General features: G+C 43.1%; 1 protein-coding gene across 4 annotated transcripts in view; it reads right to left on the bottom strand.

The window, feature by feature from the left end:
- The window catches only part of Tg (thyroglobulin), a 184,563-nt gene that overhangs the window by 133,225 nt on the left and 33,891 nt on the right, over positions 1–17,447 (bottom strand). For all 4 annotated transcript variants that reach the window (XM_087555765.1, XM_087555764.1, NM_030988.2 and 1 more), the window contains 4 exon segments: positions 12,302–12,451; positions 9,427–9,597; positions 4,952–5,068; positions 2,926–3,041 (listed from right to left, as the gene is read on the bottom strand). In XM_087555765.1, coding sequence (XP_087411891.1) covers positions 2,926–3,041; positions 4,952–5,068; positions 9,427–9,597; positions 12,302–12,451 — 554 coding nt within the window.

The following is a 17,447-nucleotide window of genomic DNA, read 5'->3' as shown; positions in this document are numbered from 1 at the left end:
ACTCCTATTAATGGTGATGGCAGCTGCACATAGATGTACAAGTGGAGAAGAGTCTGTTTCAGGGGTGCCAGTGATTAGTTCTATGGAAAAGGAGAATGGAAGAGAGCTTCCCAGAAAAACTGAATGTGGATGGGGCTCTGATTGAAGACCAGGAATTCTTTTCAGTAAGATGGGAAGTGGCCACAGAGGGGAGGAAGGAGGCATCAGGAAGGGGAGGCCTTGCACATTCTGAAGCTTAGAAAGCTCAGCCAGACCTCCACAGAACCTGACATTCTTGGTCACCTTGGTTCTCTTTCAGATTTGCTCTCAGCAGTTCCATAGGTGAGTGGGTAGGGCAAAGACCATATTCTTTTTTTTTTTCTTTATTAACTTGAGCATTTCCTATTTACATTTCCATTGTTATTCCCTTTCCCGGTTTCTGGGAAAACATCCCCCTTACCCCTCCCCCTCCCCTTCTGTATGGGTGTTCCCCTCCCCATCCTCCCCTCATTACTGCCCTCCCCCCAATAATCACATTCACTGGGGGTTCAGTCTTAGCAGGACCCAGGGCTTCCCCTTCCACTGGTGATCTTACTAGGATATTCACTGCTACCTATGAGGTCAGAGTCCAGGGTCAGTCCATGTATAGTCTTTAGGTAGTGGCTTAGTCCCTGGAAGCTCTGGTTGCTTGACATTGCTGTACTTTTGGGGTCTCGAGCCCCTTCAAGCTCTTCCAGTTCTTTCGCTGATTCCTTCAACGGGGGACCTATTCTCAGTTCAGTGGTTTGCTGCTGGCATTCGCCTCTGTATTTGCTGTATTCTGGCTGTGTCTCTCAGGAGCGATCTACATCCGGCTCCTGTCGGTCTGCACTTCTTTGCTTCATCCATCTTGTCTAATTGGGTGGCTGTATATGTATGGGCCACATGTGGGGCAGGCTCTGAATGGGTGTTCCTTCAGTCTCTGTTTTAAACGCCGCCTCCCTATTCCCTGCCAAGGGTATTCTTGTTCCCTTTTAAAGAAGGAGTGAAGCATTCGCATTTTGATCATCCGTCTTGAGTTTCATGTGTTCTGTGCATCTAGGGTAATTCAAGCATTTGGGCTAATAGCCACTTATCAATGAGTGCATACCATGTGTGTTTTTCTGTGACTGGGTTACCTCACTCAGGATGATATTTTCCAGTTCCATCAATTTGCTTATGAATTTCATAAAGTCATTGTTTTTGATAGCTGAGTAATATTCCATTGTGTAGATGTACCACATTTTCTGTATTCATTCTTCTGATGAAGGGCATCTGGGTTCTTTCCAGCTTCTGGCTATTATAAATAAGGCTGCTATGAAAAGACCATATTCATCCATGGTTTTCCTACAGTATTTGCCCCTCCTCAGGGTTGCCAGTCATGACATTTCCCATGAGGGCTTTGTAGGGGGCAAAGACTAAAGTACAGGCTACTTGAAGGCACTGTCTCTTCATGCTTTCTTTACAGAAGAGATGGGGACCTGAGGATGGAATGAAGGGCCAGGAAGAGCATTAAAAGAAGGGGCTGTGAATGCCTGAGAAGGATTGAAATACGAACCCAGAGCAGAGAAAGCCCCCTCTGTTATCCCTTCTTGTTGTACCCTGATTGGGCAGGGGGATGGCTGAACTTAGGAGACTGAACTCCTGCACTGCAGCTCCAGAATCCCAAAGGAGTGGGGGCCAAAGAGCCCAGAAAGCTATGAGAGCTGTTGGGAATGGGATCCTAGACTGGAACAAGGTGGATCCATCATGTAACCAACATCCAAGCTGCACCCCAGCTACATTACTGCACTGAGAGCCCAGGGCCTTGGGGGGAACCTTAACAAAGTTCCATGCAAGACTTCCTTTGAAACTTCCCGCTGGCCTAGTTAGAGATTGGGGGAGGGGAATAGCATTGACACAAGTGATATCTATTATAGTAGAATTTGTACCAGAAATTGTCCTGTGATTTATCTTGGAAGGCTTCTTCAATCCTCAGAATCTCCCTGTGATGTGTTATTATGTTATCTGAAGGACCTGGGAGCTAAAGAGCAGGAGATGAGTGGTAGGGACTGATATCTGCATCTATGTCCTTCCAGCATTTCATTTACATCTATCTAATAAGCTGCTAAAACTCTGGGAAATCCTCTCCATCCATCTTGCAGGGTATCACTCATGAACACTCTGACGTCGCCACGTGCACAGAGAACAGGAACATGCAGTGCCCACCCAGTACAGGTGAGGTCTTAAAACTGCTACCACACTAAAAAGATACAGATATGCAAAACTCATGAGAAAGTCACGAAAGAAAAGGTTTATTATGTTAACTAACACACACACACACACACACACACACACACACACACACACACACTAAAAGAGGCTTCAATACACAGACATTTTTCTAAAAGGAACCAGAACAATTTAAATGGACACAGAAGAAGGAAACTTGCAAGATGAAGCATTAGGAACAATGGAACCTGGGAATTGATTTTGGCTGGATGGCCTTCTATTCAAATGCAAGGGTACCATCTAAAATTTCCTACCTTCCAATAGTTTTCGGTTTTAGAAACAGCAATCCCATGGAGTTCTTTCTGACAAATATCCAACTTTATTTTTTTTACATTTAAATCACAACCACAACCACACTTGAATTCTACAATGGAAGCAATGCTGGGCCTCAGAACTCAGGGGTCAGATGGTACTCTGGGCTCTGAGCAATAATTCCTTAGCCTGAGGATCCAAGCTGCATTATGATGTAAGTAATGGCAAAGGACAACGAGGCCACTCCACACTAAGGTACCATCCTGATTATCACATACTATACTGGTCCTGCTGTCTCTTCCCTAGTGGCTCTGGACCACCATAGCTACCATTGCCAGATTCGAAGTCTGTAGGCACAGGGGCCACCGGATCACTTCACAGGAGCAGGAAGCTGCCCTGGCTTACCTGATCAGAAGTCACACAGGCAAAGTTGTCTCTTGTCCAAGAATAAAGATCACATGAAACCTCTGATGACATTGAGGACACTGTGACGAAGCTGCAGGCTTCATCATCTGCACAATCTGCAAGAACCACAGTATAGTCCCTTCTGAGCTCTCAGGTGATGCCGAGGGTGGGATAAACCCACAACCTGTCCTTCCCTTTATCATGCGCATATCTCCACTATTCACACACACACACACACACACACACACACACACACACACACACACACACACACATCTCTTTTTCCATAATGCCCCTTATTAACTGGGGACTAGAAAGCAGTGTCTTTCAACCAAAAAATGGCTTATCCCATTAGAACTCAAGAAAAATGACTGATATTGGTCCCACATGTCTTAACAAACTTCTGCTTTTTGACCAAATCAACTTGATTTTCACTGCAAGCAAGATCCCACTTCAGACTTAGAAATAAGGGCAGTCAAAGCAACAACCATTCTGGATCAGTATCAGAACTATCAGGTTAATTTGTGCTGACCCAGACCCAGCACTGCTGCTATGTCCCAAGCACACAATGTCCCAGTGAGCTTTTAACCTACTTCTTCCTTTTCTTCTCCACCCTTACATTCCATTCTTCATTTTACATAGACTTCCTTACAACTTTTTTTCTCTAATCAGTGGTACCTATACTTCTCCCTGCCACAGCCATTTCATGGCCATGTGACCTTCTGCAACGTTCTTTTGATACTTATCATGGGAATAATTATGCTTCCCATTCCTATGTTCAAGTTATAACCACCACTACATAATTTATTAGGAGTTAGGGTCTGTAAAGAGGTAACCAAATAATGTGAAATGAGGTCATAGTCTATGTCTAATAGAGAGAAGAGACTAGGACACCTATTCACAGGGGAATCTGTGTGGAAACAAATCAAGAAGATGGCCATTGAGACACCGAGGACAGACCAATGCTTCCAACCCCTTGCTTTCAGGACTCCAGTCTCCAAAGCCATGGGAAATAAGTTTCCTAGTTGAAGATTTCCAAACACCACTGATTTATAGATCCCGCCTGCCTATGACTAAGATAGTCTGCTCTCATTTCTCTACAAGACTGTATCTATCCAGACACGTCTGATATGGTATTCTCCCTCTAACTTCTGTCTATTGTTGTTCCCTTGACTTAGGCACTGAATTTCACCTACTTGAATAAAGTATCTCCTGGTGCCAGCAAAGATCCTAGCCTTGTCCTTTCTGCTAGGCTCCCTCCATACAATTCTATACCTCCGTTTCATTTCTGTCTGCTGCTTGCTTTCCAAAGCATGCTGTGTTAGAAAGGGTGATGGTGCATGTGTAATATCCTGTGCAAGAAGCCATCCTCATAGGTACACACCAAGTCAGCTCTCCTCCTGTCTGCCCAACCTTCCCCTTGGCACCATCTACCTAGATACCACACATACCATTTGTTCTACAGATAATTTAGTTAAGCCCCACTTCCTGCTTTGTGTTATGTTTGGAATGCAAGCAAGGGCATAAGCTTAGCCTAGACAGAGACACTATCCAAAGCAGATCGTTATTCAAAGTACGGCACATGACCGTTCTTGCAGGCTTTGATATCTGCTAGCCTGGGTTGAAATTTAAGACCTGTCACTTGCTAACTCCATGTCATTAAACAAACTATTCACACTCCAAATCCTTTTTTCTCGTGTGAACCTTGGGATCACTATGGGATGGTTATAAAATTCCTAGATGATCCATAAAGAGGAGTGCTCACTGAGCAAGAGTTGGTACTCCTACCTCTCAGTACACAGATTACACAGGTGCATGATAATACACAAGTATTTCAATTTTCTAATACTCAGTGCAACTCTTGGCAGTTAGTAGATATGAGATAAACTGCAAAGAACTTAGAAATTGTGCAAATATTTCATAAACCAAGTTGCTTCTGATGTTTCTGACTTATTAAAATTTTCATCACACTGAACAGTGGAGTTTTCTCTGGCTCTGCCTGTATGCGTTTCCTCAACTCACTTACCTGCTAAGCACTGCACCAGTGGGGAGTTGGCACTGGGGACTCTGGACTTGACTATCACAGGAGAACTGGCATCAAAGATAACCTTGGATTCTGGAGCTTTCTCAAATTTCCGCATCACTGGAAATAAGCAGACCTGTGAGACGAGAGCCTGAAGTGTGTTTAGGACATTTGCATGTGATTATCAGGTCAGGATAGAAAGTTCTGTTACAATCAAGAAGTCTCTGGACCTGTCCTCACACTTGGTTGCATAAGTGTCTCACATGGAGCAGTTGCCATTGGTGGGAGCGCCAGCCTCCTGCCTCCCCACCAGTACTCAGCAGTGTAACTCGCTGAGTCTCCTTTTCCTCTCCTATTCTCGGAAGTAAAAGGAAGATGGAATATTATGTTGGACCTTTTATCTAAGCTCTTCTCATCGCTAACTATTTTTCTCCTATCTAATCATCTCTTTCCCTGTCTTTAAATGCTAATTATGTTGCACAATGATTACATTGAAAATAAACTCCCCTAAAATAATCTGAATTCTGAAGTGAGGTAAGCTATTTTCATAGGACAAATCAAATATGTGCATATGAGTTTTTGCAAATTTTGAGGTGTGTCACGTGGCTCCTGCCTTTTTCAGACTGTATTTACTTAAGTGATAGGTTATCATCTGTTTCTCTAGCTACTGTCAACACACTTGAGGTCCATTTGGTATGATTCACAGACCCACATGTTCATGGAACTAGACAAGTAAGGAGATTTAAAAAAAAGAAAACTAATTTCCACAGCGTTATGGCTTGGAATACGTTCCTCACAAAGGGTAGAAACATGAGGGTGACAAGCAGGGAAATCGAGCTGTCTTCCAAACCACAGAAGCTCCAATGTGCCTGCTGCATGTTTCTATCAGAACACAAACGTTATTTATAGGCTCCTTAAGCACATTCAGTCATCATTACAGACCTGGATGTAGGTGCTCATTATCATATACATCCCAGCCATTATAAATGAGTCTTGTATCTGCATAGCTCTGCACAGGGCAATAATCCATATTTTAGATGAAGAAGCAGAAAAAAGTAGAGGATACACCACATAGTCTTCTCTCAGCTTTCATATGTAAAACAGGAAAATGCTGAAGTGTTACTATAGAAACAACATGCCTTAAATGTTCTGATGCTTTGGCATAGAGAGCAGCCTGGCAAGGCAAACAAAAGGAAGTAACTGGAAGAGTCAGGGACGAGAAAGGAAAAGCAGGGGACAAGGGGCGTTTGCTTGTGAGTAATACAATGGTGTAGGAAAACTTTTTAAAAATGAAGAAATAAAACATTTTCTGAGTTTACTAAGTGACCCTTTGGTTGCTGAAGTCACCAGGTTCATGAGCTCAGCCCATACTCAGCCTTGCTCCTCATAATCCTGCCTCTCTTTCTACTTTTCCACTTCTTATTTAGTTTATACTCCGGAAGTGCTAGTCTAGCAAATACCACAGCAGAATGCTCCCAGTATAACTAAGGTTGGGTTCATATGGACTGCATGTTCATGTTCTGGTTAAACTAAACTTTACAGGTCTTTCCATTTCTAGCGAAGTGTACTAAAAGTGCAGCATATTTATCTCTCTGCTTACAGACTACTCAAAGGATTCCTGATGGTGAGGATCTTCACAGTGCTAGGATCGCCATGAAAAAGTTCACTGCCAGCAGAACAGAGGAGCAAGTAAAAATTAATTTGGGGTTTCAAATGTTCTGTTTTCTAAGTATTAAGGAAGTTGTAGAGGAAGCCTGAGGGTTAAAGTTAAAACATCATATATCTGACAATAATGACTCCTGCACAGCAAATCATGGCTATGAATGTGCCCATCGCCCTCCAGGATAAGGGGAATGAATTGATCGTATCTGATCCCTTGCAAGCTGGCACAATGACAGAGACACTGGATGAATAGCTGGGTGGCTAGATAGACACATGGTCACATGCTGGAACTCAGAGTGTTGGTGCCATTTTCTACCTTCTCTCCTGAGGGTGTATAGCCACAGAGACTTAAGGGACACAATGTGAGGAGAATTAATTCTTAAAACAATCATGGTAGAAGCATCATGGAGAGATCACTGGACTGAACAGGAGGATGAGGGAGGAAGGCATGTCCAACCTGGGATGTGTGAAGATAACATGCAGACCTGGGCAGAGGTAGCAGGGGAATAGAGAATGGAAACACCCAAGGAGACACTGTGAGAAAATGGGGAGGCTAAAGTCTAAAGCCTGTGTGTTTTCTGATAGAATAAATACAATGTGAGTCTGCACGTTCCCTCCCCAGAAGAAAGCTCCTCTCCTAGGTAAAAAGGGACAAACTCCCCCAGGAGAGCTGTTTGCTAACACAGAAATAGCTCATACCTCCAGAAAGGGAAATAATCTCACAGCTTTGCCAAAGACGCTGAAGATGCCCCGAAAACTGGACAAAAGTGAGTGCCTTAGGGACATCCTCTCTAGCTGTCTGCTTAGCTGTAACTCCTGAACACTTCTTATACTGCTGATGAAAACATTGTTTTCTTTCTGAATCCTGGGTAGAACAAGTTGCAAATGCCTCAAAATGTTGTGGTCATTTTCACACTGAACCATGGTAGACAAAAGAGGGCTCAAAGCAGCTAGACAATAATCCTGAGTAGCCAATGAGCAGCAGGGCTGCAGTGCATGTGGCACCACCTCTGTAGACACTCTGCAAGCTCCTGGAATGACACCACTTCCTGGTCTCTTAAAGAATCTGCTAGTGCCATCTAACTCCTGTGGTGTTAGCCCTGCCCACAAGAAGAGGAATTGAAGAAAACAAAAGGTGTTTCTGGACTGCTCAGATGGCTCATTTATATTACCTGATTACCTCATTCAATTCCTGAACTTACTTGATAGAAGGATGGGAACTGATTTGGTTTTCTGATCTACACACAGATGCACATTAAATAAAACAAAGTATTAAAAAAGAATTCTATTGGATTTCACAGGGTATACATATCATCCCCCCCAAAAAAATGTTTGAGGTTTGTCATTATTTTTCTGGAGAAGAGGAATAATGGCTTTGAGCATTAGGAAATAATTGCTTCTCATTGTGTGTGTGTGTGTGTGTGTCTGTGTGTCTGTGTGTCTGTGTGTCTGTGTGTGTGTGTGCTGTGTATAAGTGAGAATTTGTGTATGCACTCTGACCCACACACATGCATGCACACCTCACACCTGTGTATTGAGGAAATACGTGAATATGAATAGAAGCACAGATCAATATAACCAGAAGCACAGGGTTTAGGGAGTGAGGTGCATCCGAGAATGAATCTAGTTAGGTTGTATCCCAGTTTTAGGCTAAAGATAAGCACTTTGACATTCCATGTTTCTGTGTCTTCAGCTAAAATATTGGAGAAAATAATTTCTACCCTTGGTATACCACAAGTACAATGTGATGAATACATAAACTCCTGGCACACAGTGAGCTCACATATGCCAACCCTCTTCTTGCACGGTTAATAGTCTGGCCAGCAGAACTCACCACAACCACAAGTGGTCCACTAGGAAAGGAGAGCAAGGACCAGCGCCCTCAAGTAAAGGGAGAATGTATATAAAGAAAGAGTTGAGTCCTAAGGACCAAAAAGGGGAAACTAACACAAAGAGACCTTGCCCATTCTTTCTGCTCCCTACCCTCTGCACCTCTTCATGAACAGAGGAGGACCAGGTAGCAACAGCTTCTGAGCCCCAGCTGTCTGAAGTATCTGTTAGCTGTACTGGACATGGTGAGCTAGTTTATTTGGAACCATATTTGGATCCTCATATTGCAAATGAGGAAACTGTGGAGAGTTAGTGAGTATCCAGGGCTGCACCAACAGCAAGCAGACTTTGGGGACTAATCCACTCTGACACCACACCTTTCTCCTCTGCTCTGAAGACTCTTTTCACACAATGTATGGGAGAACTTGAATGCATTCCTGGGACCATCTCATCTACTACCTCACTGAAGACCAATTTGAAGAAGTATTTGTTGACATTACAAGATGATGCTGGTTCTCATAATATCTGAGAAAATAGACTAGGGACACTAGTAATAAGAAAGGTTGAGCAACTCATCCTAAGTCACCCCAAAAGGAGATGATGCAGTTAGGAGAGATAACCAGTAGTCCCCAGCTTCCAGCTGAGAGAGTAATGCTACCCAGATCTACAGAAGCAAGCTTCCTACAAGAGAGGAGGCTTCAGCAGGTCAGCTTTTATGAAAATTCATCTTTCTTTCTTGCTATGTTACTCAGGGGTAATGTTGATATGATTCCTGAAACATATTTACAAATGAGTCAACAATGAAAAAGAAAGCACAAAATATAAGTAAAGGAAAATTTTCCATTTCATTGTTCTTCCAACTTCTCTGTAGGTTAAAAACTTTTGGAATTAAGTAGGAGACTAATGGCTTCTGTGTGTGGTTCCTTTCTGAAGGTCCCAAGATCCTGATACCAGAAACCAGAGTGAATATAATAACCAGAACATACTCAGACACTGGGATTCTGAGAGTCCAGCCTCTGTCTGTAACCACTGTAGTCTCTGCCCCTCGCTATCCACGCAGAAAACTTCTCCACTGTCCATGTCCTTCTGGTTGGCTTGGTACTGACCATTCTGGTCACACTGTAGGCCGGCCTCATCCCTCTGACAGTCAGTGACACCTAGAACAACAGATGGATAAGCAATGAATTATGAAACTCTATGATTCCCTTGCTCTCTTTCAACTTCCAGGACCTCTAGACTGTGGTGATGTCAAAGTTACATGGGTAACCCAGACATTCTGGCTGAAAGCTCTTAGTGTATCCACCTTCAGCAAAGAACACCACTGAGATTTCATGTCATCCATAAAGCACCATTCGTAATGACTCTGAAACCTATATTTTGGAGTCATCAGTGATCATAGTAGGAAGTGAGGCCTTCTACCATATGAGGATACTCAGAAAGTCACCATCTGTGGTATTTTCAGTAGATGCTGAACCTGATGGCAATTTGATCTTGGGTTTCCAGAACTCCAGAATAGTGAGAAACAGAATTCTGTTGCCTATAAAAGCCATGCAGGTCATTTGAAATAGCTGTCTGAACATCTCCAGACCCCCAACTTAGTCTTGTCCAATGCTACAGTTTTTCCTGGAATTGAAACCTCTCCTTCACAGTGGTAAGCTTGGTCAGTGTTTCTATTTCCTTGTAAATAGGTGCTTAGTGACTACATGCATCCTATTTGATGGAAGCTTTATGAAGGCAGAAACTGCATCCCATGGCATTGTCCAGTGTCTAAAATGTACATCACCCTCCCAATGTCCATGAATGTAAGCCAGAAGTGGATCTAGGGCTGAACACTTCCTTATCCCTGTGTTCAAGTTACTGCTTCATCCTGGAAGTCACTTCTCCACCTGGCCCATAATCTTCAGATCAGTCCCTCAATACTTCTTTAGATTCAAGAGGAATAATGAATGTTCATAACAGTGTCCCATCCTCAACAGGTGCACAGAAATGTCAACCCTGAACCTCAAGTACTCTGTGTGTGTGTGCATGTGTTTGTGTGTGTGTGTGCATGTGTTTGTGTGTGTGTGTGTGTGTGTGTGCGCGCGCGCGCATGCATGCGTGTGCATGTTGGGGAGGTGTTATCACACTTTAAATATTTCTCCTCTGCTTGCTATGGACTTGACATTGTGTCTTTCCTGACTCATATGCTGAAGCCAGTCTTTTAGGTGCTAGAATTTGAGGGTAGGACTTTTGGGATCCAATTATGGGAAGGTGAGGTCAGAAGTATGGGACATAATGGGTTGAATTTATGTCTTTAAGCAAAGAGGGGGCCTGGAGGTCTCAGTCTTTGTACACACAGTACAAAAAGTCCTGTGAAATAAGCAGCTAGAGAGAACTGACCTTGAGAGCTCTATTCCTCCCACCCCCTATCTCCCACCTCTGCCATGTTGTCACACTGATCTTCAATCATGAGAACCACGAGAAACTAATGCTTGTCACTCTATCTGCCCTGAGTCAGATCATATACTAGGAATGTGGCACCATTGACCTGTCTCATGGAGAACAGATTGACACTCACAGAAGAGTAGCTGCTTGATTTCAGCCACCATGCTGGTAAGGAGAGAGAGGAACCAAGTTGTCTCTGATTTCTGCAAGCTTCAACCATGGTCTGTTGCTCCCTCCATTTCTACCTTGTTCCTTTCACAATGAGTAGCAGGCCATAACACAAATGTCCTTTTAAGGAAATACTGCTTTGTCATAGGGACAGCATGCTAGGTCACCTCCACTATGGGTGGAATGTTTGAGGGGAAATAATATTCTGGTGTCACGAACATTGCATGCTGAGGGGTTTCTGTTTTAGGAAATGCTAAGCTTCTACATAGAAAACCCCTCTTATTATGTATCTGGAATTATTTCTATCTGATTGGCATAGCTCTCCTTCCCCAGGATACTTCCCTTATCAAAGAAGGTGACTTCCTTTGCTTTAATCACTTCTTTACAAATTTTGGAAACTATTCACATTATAAACAATGAAATTTTCTTTGTGTTGACATAATTACAGATTTATATAAAAAAGATCTATTACAAACCATGGATCCTTTCTAGGGCAATCCTAAGAATAGTTATGTGGTTGTCCAGTAGTCCAGTAAAATGAAATCTGATGACATATGGAAGTCCAAGTCCATGGGGTCTTGGCCTTCCATGGATCAGAAAAGACTGAACACGAGTTACAAAATGGTTATAAGTATGGTTGAGAAAACTCTCCCACTTCTGGTTCTGTAAAGGTTAATTTACAAAAGTCAGAAGTTTCAAAATTAGATAAAACTAAGCTCAAAGGTCAGCTGAGTTAGCTGTGTGAATCCAGCTAAGTAATCTCACTTATCTGAGCCTTTATCTTATCTGTAAAAACGTGGGTCACGCTGTCTACCCGAGAAAGGAGTTGGGATGAGTGAATTTGACTTTGCAGGTAACATGCCTGGCCTGGGGTCTGGCCTGGAGACTGGTAGGAGCCTGGTAGGAGCCTGGTAGGAGCCTGGGAGGAGCCTGGCCTTCACAGAAAATGGCCTTTGATTACCCAGTGGTTCCCAACAGTGGAAAGTCTTGCTCCCCACCACCACCACCCAAGAATCACTCAGTAATTCTTGAAGTCAAGTTTGGTTGTTACAACTGTTTGGTGGTCACAACTTGGAAAGAGGCTTCTGTTGCTGTCTAGTAGTTGTGGAGTATGTATAGATGCTATTCAGCATCCTGCCACTGTGAGATAGTTTCTAGCATGAAGAGAGATATGTTTTCAAACATCTCTGGTACTGAAGCAGAGCAGCTGTGCTGCAGCCTTCTGTGTGGGGAAGGCTCCTTCTTCAGAGTGGTCCAGGAAGAACTTACAATGGGTCTTGCTGAAAGCTCCAGTGATGGTGGTTGTTCTGCCCCTTGGGCATGGGATGCAAGCTGAGCTGCCTGCCTGCCCTTGGTAGGTGCCAGCAGGACAGGGAGTGCATTTTCCATCCTGAGAGAAGCTTCCTTCAGGGCATTTCACTAGGGGCACAAACACAGATGACATCAGAGTGAGAACTTGTGTAATGGCCATAGACAGGGCTTATAGTATGTGCAGAACCCCCAAATCAGCCTAGGATTTCAAATTGTACAACTAATGAGAAGTAGATGGCCTCAGGATCCAAAGTGGAGGAGCCAACTAAAAAAGCAGGTAGGGCTTTCTCTTCAGAAGCTGAGGAAATGCAGGAAGTGTAGGAATCCACACAGGACTTCAGACTTGGATTAAATAAAGTAGGAGACAAGCCAGGAGCACATTAAAGAGAAACAGCCTCTGAGAAGTAACACTAGAGACTCAAGTAATAAAGGGGGTCAAACGCCAAACAGTGTAAACAGCAAGTACAAAGCCCTCAAGGTGTACTGGCAAGGGAAAGGCCAAATCAAGCCAGAGCTGAGGTTGCAAAGGAGATAAGCTTGGCAGAAGATGAATCTGGAGACAATGGGAAAGATAAGGCCCAAACATAGCTCCCCAAATCTAAGGATGTGATGGAGAGCTGAAAGTGTAGGTAGATTAGGTAAAGTGCAACTTTCTATATAGTTCTTAGGGTCCTCTAAAGTCATTTTTATCCTGTATGAAATGGAGCAGTACTTATTGGGGTATAATAGTCACATACATACAGAATCTAACCTACTGCCAGACTCATGTGTGCCCTCAACAAATAACAATTACTTTTACTTTTAAGGTCATCCTTCCTTGTAGCTAACTGTGCAAATGGTACTTTCTCAGTGTATCAATCCCAGTAACTCTAGAAACTTATTACCATCTCATTTGACTGCTATGGCTGATGTCCCTGTGTGTCAGTCACGAACAATGCTGCCTATACTAGACAAGAATTAGGCAGCCAGCAGATTACATTAAAAATTCTTCTCGATATCAGGCCTTTTGGATTCTGATTGACTCAGAAAGCCCAAGTTCTGTGGATAAGATCTCCCATCAATTTGTCATGCTGGATGTCAGTGTCTTACTGTTACACTCCTGATCTGCTATCACCTAGTACTTTGTGTTCCTCTAACATCTTCAGTCCCTCCTCACTTTTCTTGTTAATGTGGCTATATCCCTCAAAGTAAAAGTAAAAATAATTGTTATTTAGTGAGTGCATACATTAGTTGGGCAGTGGGATTCTAACTACAAAGATATATATCTTACAGGGTATTAAAGTTAGAGCCTTCAGGAGATCCATTGTAGAGAAATGTAGGGATTGGCCACCCTGACACTGATGGCTCAGAGAAACATGAAGGGCATTTTTCTCTTTCCCTCGTGTTCAGGACTGTGTCCACAATAATTTGTCAAATAACTTCAAAAACTGAGTATTATCCCATAAAATGAGAGCTACCTCCATTGGAAGGGTGCTCTCTGGTCTATGGATTAATGTATTACCTATAAAAGTAACTTTTGTTAGCCAGATGAAATTGTCATCTCAGAGATTTATTGCCAAGTAAATATCCTTCAATATCCTTCTCTAGTTCTTTCTGAACTCTGACAGGCTAGTGCAACTCAGCTGTTATGAGCCAAGCTCCTCTCCAAAATGACTGACTCAAACTGGCTTCTCTCAGCTTCTAAATGAATTGCTCTGCTTGGCCTCAGACAAAATCTGCCAATCTATTCTGATCTTCTGGATCTTTCCCATTCTCTGTCTCATCCTGTCTTCACCTACAATTTGTCTCTGTAAAACTTTTCTGGTAAAACTGTTCTCTCTCTCTCTGTCTCTCTCTGTCTCTCTCTGTCTCTCTCTGTCTCTCTCTGTCTCTCTCTGTGTCTGTCTGTCTGTCTGTCTGTGTCTCTCTCTCTCTCTCTCTCTCTCTCTCCTACTCCCTTAAGTTGCCTCCCCTTTCTGTCTGTTCTTGTGAAAGTTTGATTTATCCTATCTCTGACTCATTCTTTGAAATCTCTCTCTGATTTGTCACTTTGTCTGCCACTCAATTAGACATCACTTTTAAACATGGCTGCATCCTTATACAAACTAACTTTACCTTCATTTGGGTTAAATGTGTGTACTAAAGATATGTCTGTATTCCAGGCAGATAACACGACCTAGATCTTTGGATGCGGTCCCTTGCCAGAGTAGCCACATTGTTGAATTTAAATTCCTCTATGATTACCACTAAGAATGAGTATCTATTCCCATCTCACAAGTGATAAGTGGGATTCCACCTGGAATGCTCAGCCATCACTTGCTAAAGGACTCTCCCAGAAGGGGAGAGGGTGAAATTAGGACATATGACATGCACAGTGCCAGCTGTTCTCTTGTGCTGTCTCACAGCCCTATGCAAAGAGCATCTTTTCTGATTTGGCAGCAAGATCATTAAATGACAAAAAGTAAGCACAACATGGTGGAGCACAGTGAGATGGAGTTGGTATCCTGAGAGTAACCATCTTCAGTCTGCATGCATTCTTGCTATGTCAGAGTAAATCAGAAACGCAGCCACATCTTGGAAACTATGTAGTACTTTCCAGTGTATGCTGGCAGTGAGGGTCCTCCTCTGAGCACCAAGTTCCACTACTTCTTTGAGTCAGATTGATAATGATTGGTTGAGACAATTTTTTTCAAGTAAGTATCTGTAAATTTGGGGCCAAAGGAAACTAATGTTTCCTGGCCAATGTAATCAGCTCTGCCATCTTTACTCAGAGTCCTGACAAAGACAGGAAAGTGAGACCTGGAGAGATACTATCAAACCACACGCTCCTGTCGGTTTGAGAAGCATGCATGCTCCTTCACCACTGTGACTGCCCCTCATACAAAGAGTTTTTCCATCTAAAGGGCACTTTTGTAGATCATAATGAGGTCGAGCCTTGATGACCATCATTCTTTCCTGAGCAAGTAGCTCCTCTCAAGACCAGGAAGTGGACCATGGCCTCTGCATGCTCACATTCACCTTCTAATCCACAAACCAGAATTACTAAAAGCTATGATGAGTACCCTCCTCTATATAATAAAAGGGTTGCACTATTTGGGTTTAGAGCTTTCAAGGCTGTGAGTTATGTTGTTCTTCCTGCCAATATTTCTTTCAACTTGCTGTACTTTTGCAAAGAGGAAAAGTATCTTTGGGTGACATCATAATATTTTACCTTTTAAGAAGTTCGTGCAAGCCCTGTCAAGTTTTTCTGGTTCTGTCATTCTCCAGCTCAAAATTTTTCTGTGGTGCTTTGTTGGTAGTCCAAACTTGTGTCTATACACAGGATCCTATCTTTCTCTATGGCTCACTTCCTGCCATGTTTCCCCACTGACTCTATTCTTCTGTAGAAACTACGTCATTGCCTCATAAAGCCAGGAAGGTTTAGACTCATTGCTTTTTTGCTATTACATCTAGTTTCTGCAATGGTCTTCACTTTTGTGCCCCTAACACTTAAGTGTGTGTGTGTGTGTGTGTGTGTGTGTGTGTGTGTGTGTGTGTGCAGAGAGACAGAGAGAAAGAGAGAGAGAGAGAGAGAGAGAGAGAGAGAGAGAGAGACCCTAATCCCATCTACTTATCTTAGCACCAATTCCTGCTCACTTTTTCAGACCCCACCCAGCACCTGCCCTAACATACCTCTCTGGCTGTCTTAAAGGGCACTTTACACCACTGTCTTGTGGTACCATGTAAATCTTTGCTGCTCTGCACTTGTGGTATGGGGTTTGCACGTAACTATACTTTTAAAGCTTGGGGGGGGGGGAAGGCAGATGGATGAATGGATGGAAAGGAGGAAAGGAAAAAGGGAAAGCCATAACATAACAATTGGATAAAAAAAGTCCATAGGGAACTAGTTCTATTATGAGAATTTGTAGTGAGGGAAAAAAAAGAACTTACTGTAGGTAAGTGGAAATTAGTGTTAGACCAAAGAAAAATGGAAAATCTTGACAGTCTCCCTGTGATTCCCTCTAATGGAGGCTGCCAGGAGGGAATTCCAGAGAAGCCACAAAATATATATAAAGAAAAAAGTGAACAGACCTATAAGGAAACTGCAAGCAAAGCTTCTTCTCCCTACTATCCTCAACGGACACCAGTTCCCAGGGTCAGAATGACCATGCTCATACAATTTACAAGAAAGGGAAGCGACTCCCACCCAAGCCAGTGCACAACCAAGGACCACTTACATCAGACCTCACAGATGACAGTGAAAAAAGCCTGCTTCATCTCCACAGGACAATGCCCTGCCTTGTAACACCACAGCTTCACAGCTGTGTTCCAGATGTGTTTTGGAAGGAGAAGAGCCAAGGAGGAGAAGCCTGATTCTTGGATGGTATGATTTTACTAGCACTCCCCTTTTGAGAAGGGAGAGGTGTGGTGCACAGGGTGGAACCAAAGCTTTGGAATTGGATGGAGCCAAGATCACATGTCTGTACTGCCAACTAAAAATCAGGGGTGCTCACTGAGGGTTAGTTACAGGCAGAGAAATGTGCTCTACATCAAGGAGTTCAGGACTTTTAGGGGAGGACAAAGGACCTCTGGGATTCCAGGAATGAAAAAGCTGCTGGTGCAAGGACTCCAGCCCAAGCTTGTCTGATTCTAAAGACCATGGATTAAGTGTATAGAGAGCTGTATGTCTCAGCTTCCTAACCTCACTCACAGGATAGCATGGGGAAAGCACCCAGCTCTACAGAAATACCAACAAGTTCCCATACATACAAGAAATTCACTGGGGGTTCTCAGACATATTCACACATATGCAGAAAAACCTAGACATTTTGTGCAAGTCTTTGTAAATTCATTCTGGACCTTTCTATCTGAAGAGAGGTGAAAGACTAGATGGTGAGAAGGGCAACCCTTTGTGATAAGGTCAGAAGACTTAGCAGTTGAAATACAAACTGTAGATAGAGCTGAAATGATACTCAACTACAGTAGGTAAAGCAAATGAGTCTGGTCTTCTGCTTCAGCTCATCCATGGTTATTAGAATCTAATCACACTTCACTTTCTACAGTGACTAAGGTAAACTATTGAGACCTGACTATGTGTCTCAGAAAGCCCCAAGTTCTGAGCCTTTACAGAAAAGGCCAAAAGAAA

The sequence above is a fragment of the Rattus norvegicus genome, chromosome 7, assembly GCF_021556685.1.
Source record: "Rattus norvegicus strain SHRSP/BbbUtx chromosome 7, alternate assembly SHRSP_T2T, whole genome shotgun sequence".
Classification (NCBI taxonomy): Eukaryota; Metazoa; Chordata; class Mammalia; order Rodentia; family Muridae; genus Rattus; species Rattus norvegicus.
This window is presented reverse-complemented; position numbering and strand designations above follow the sequence as displayed.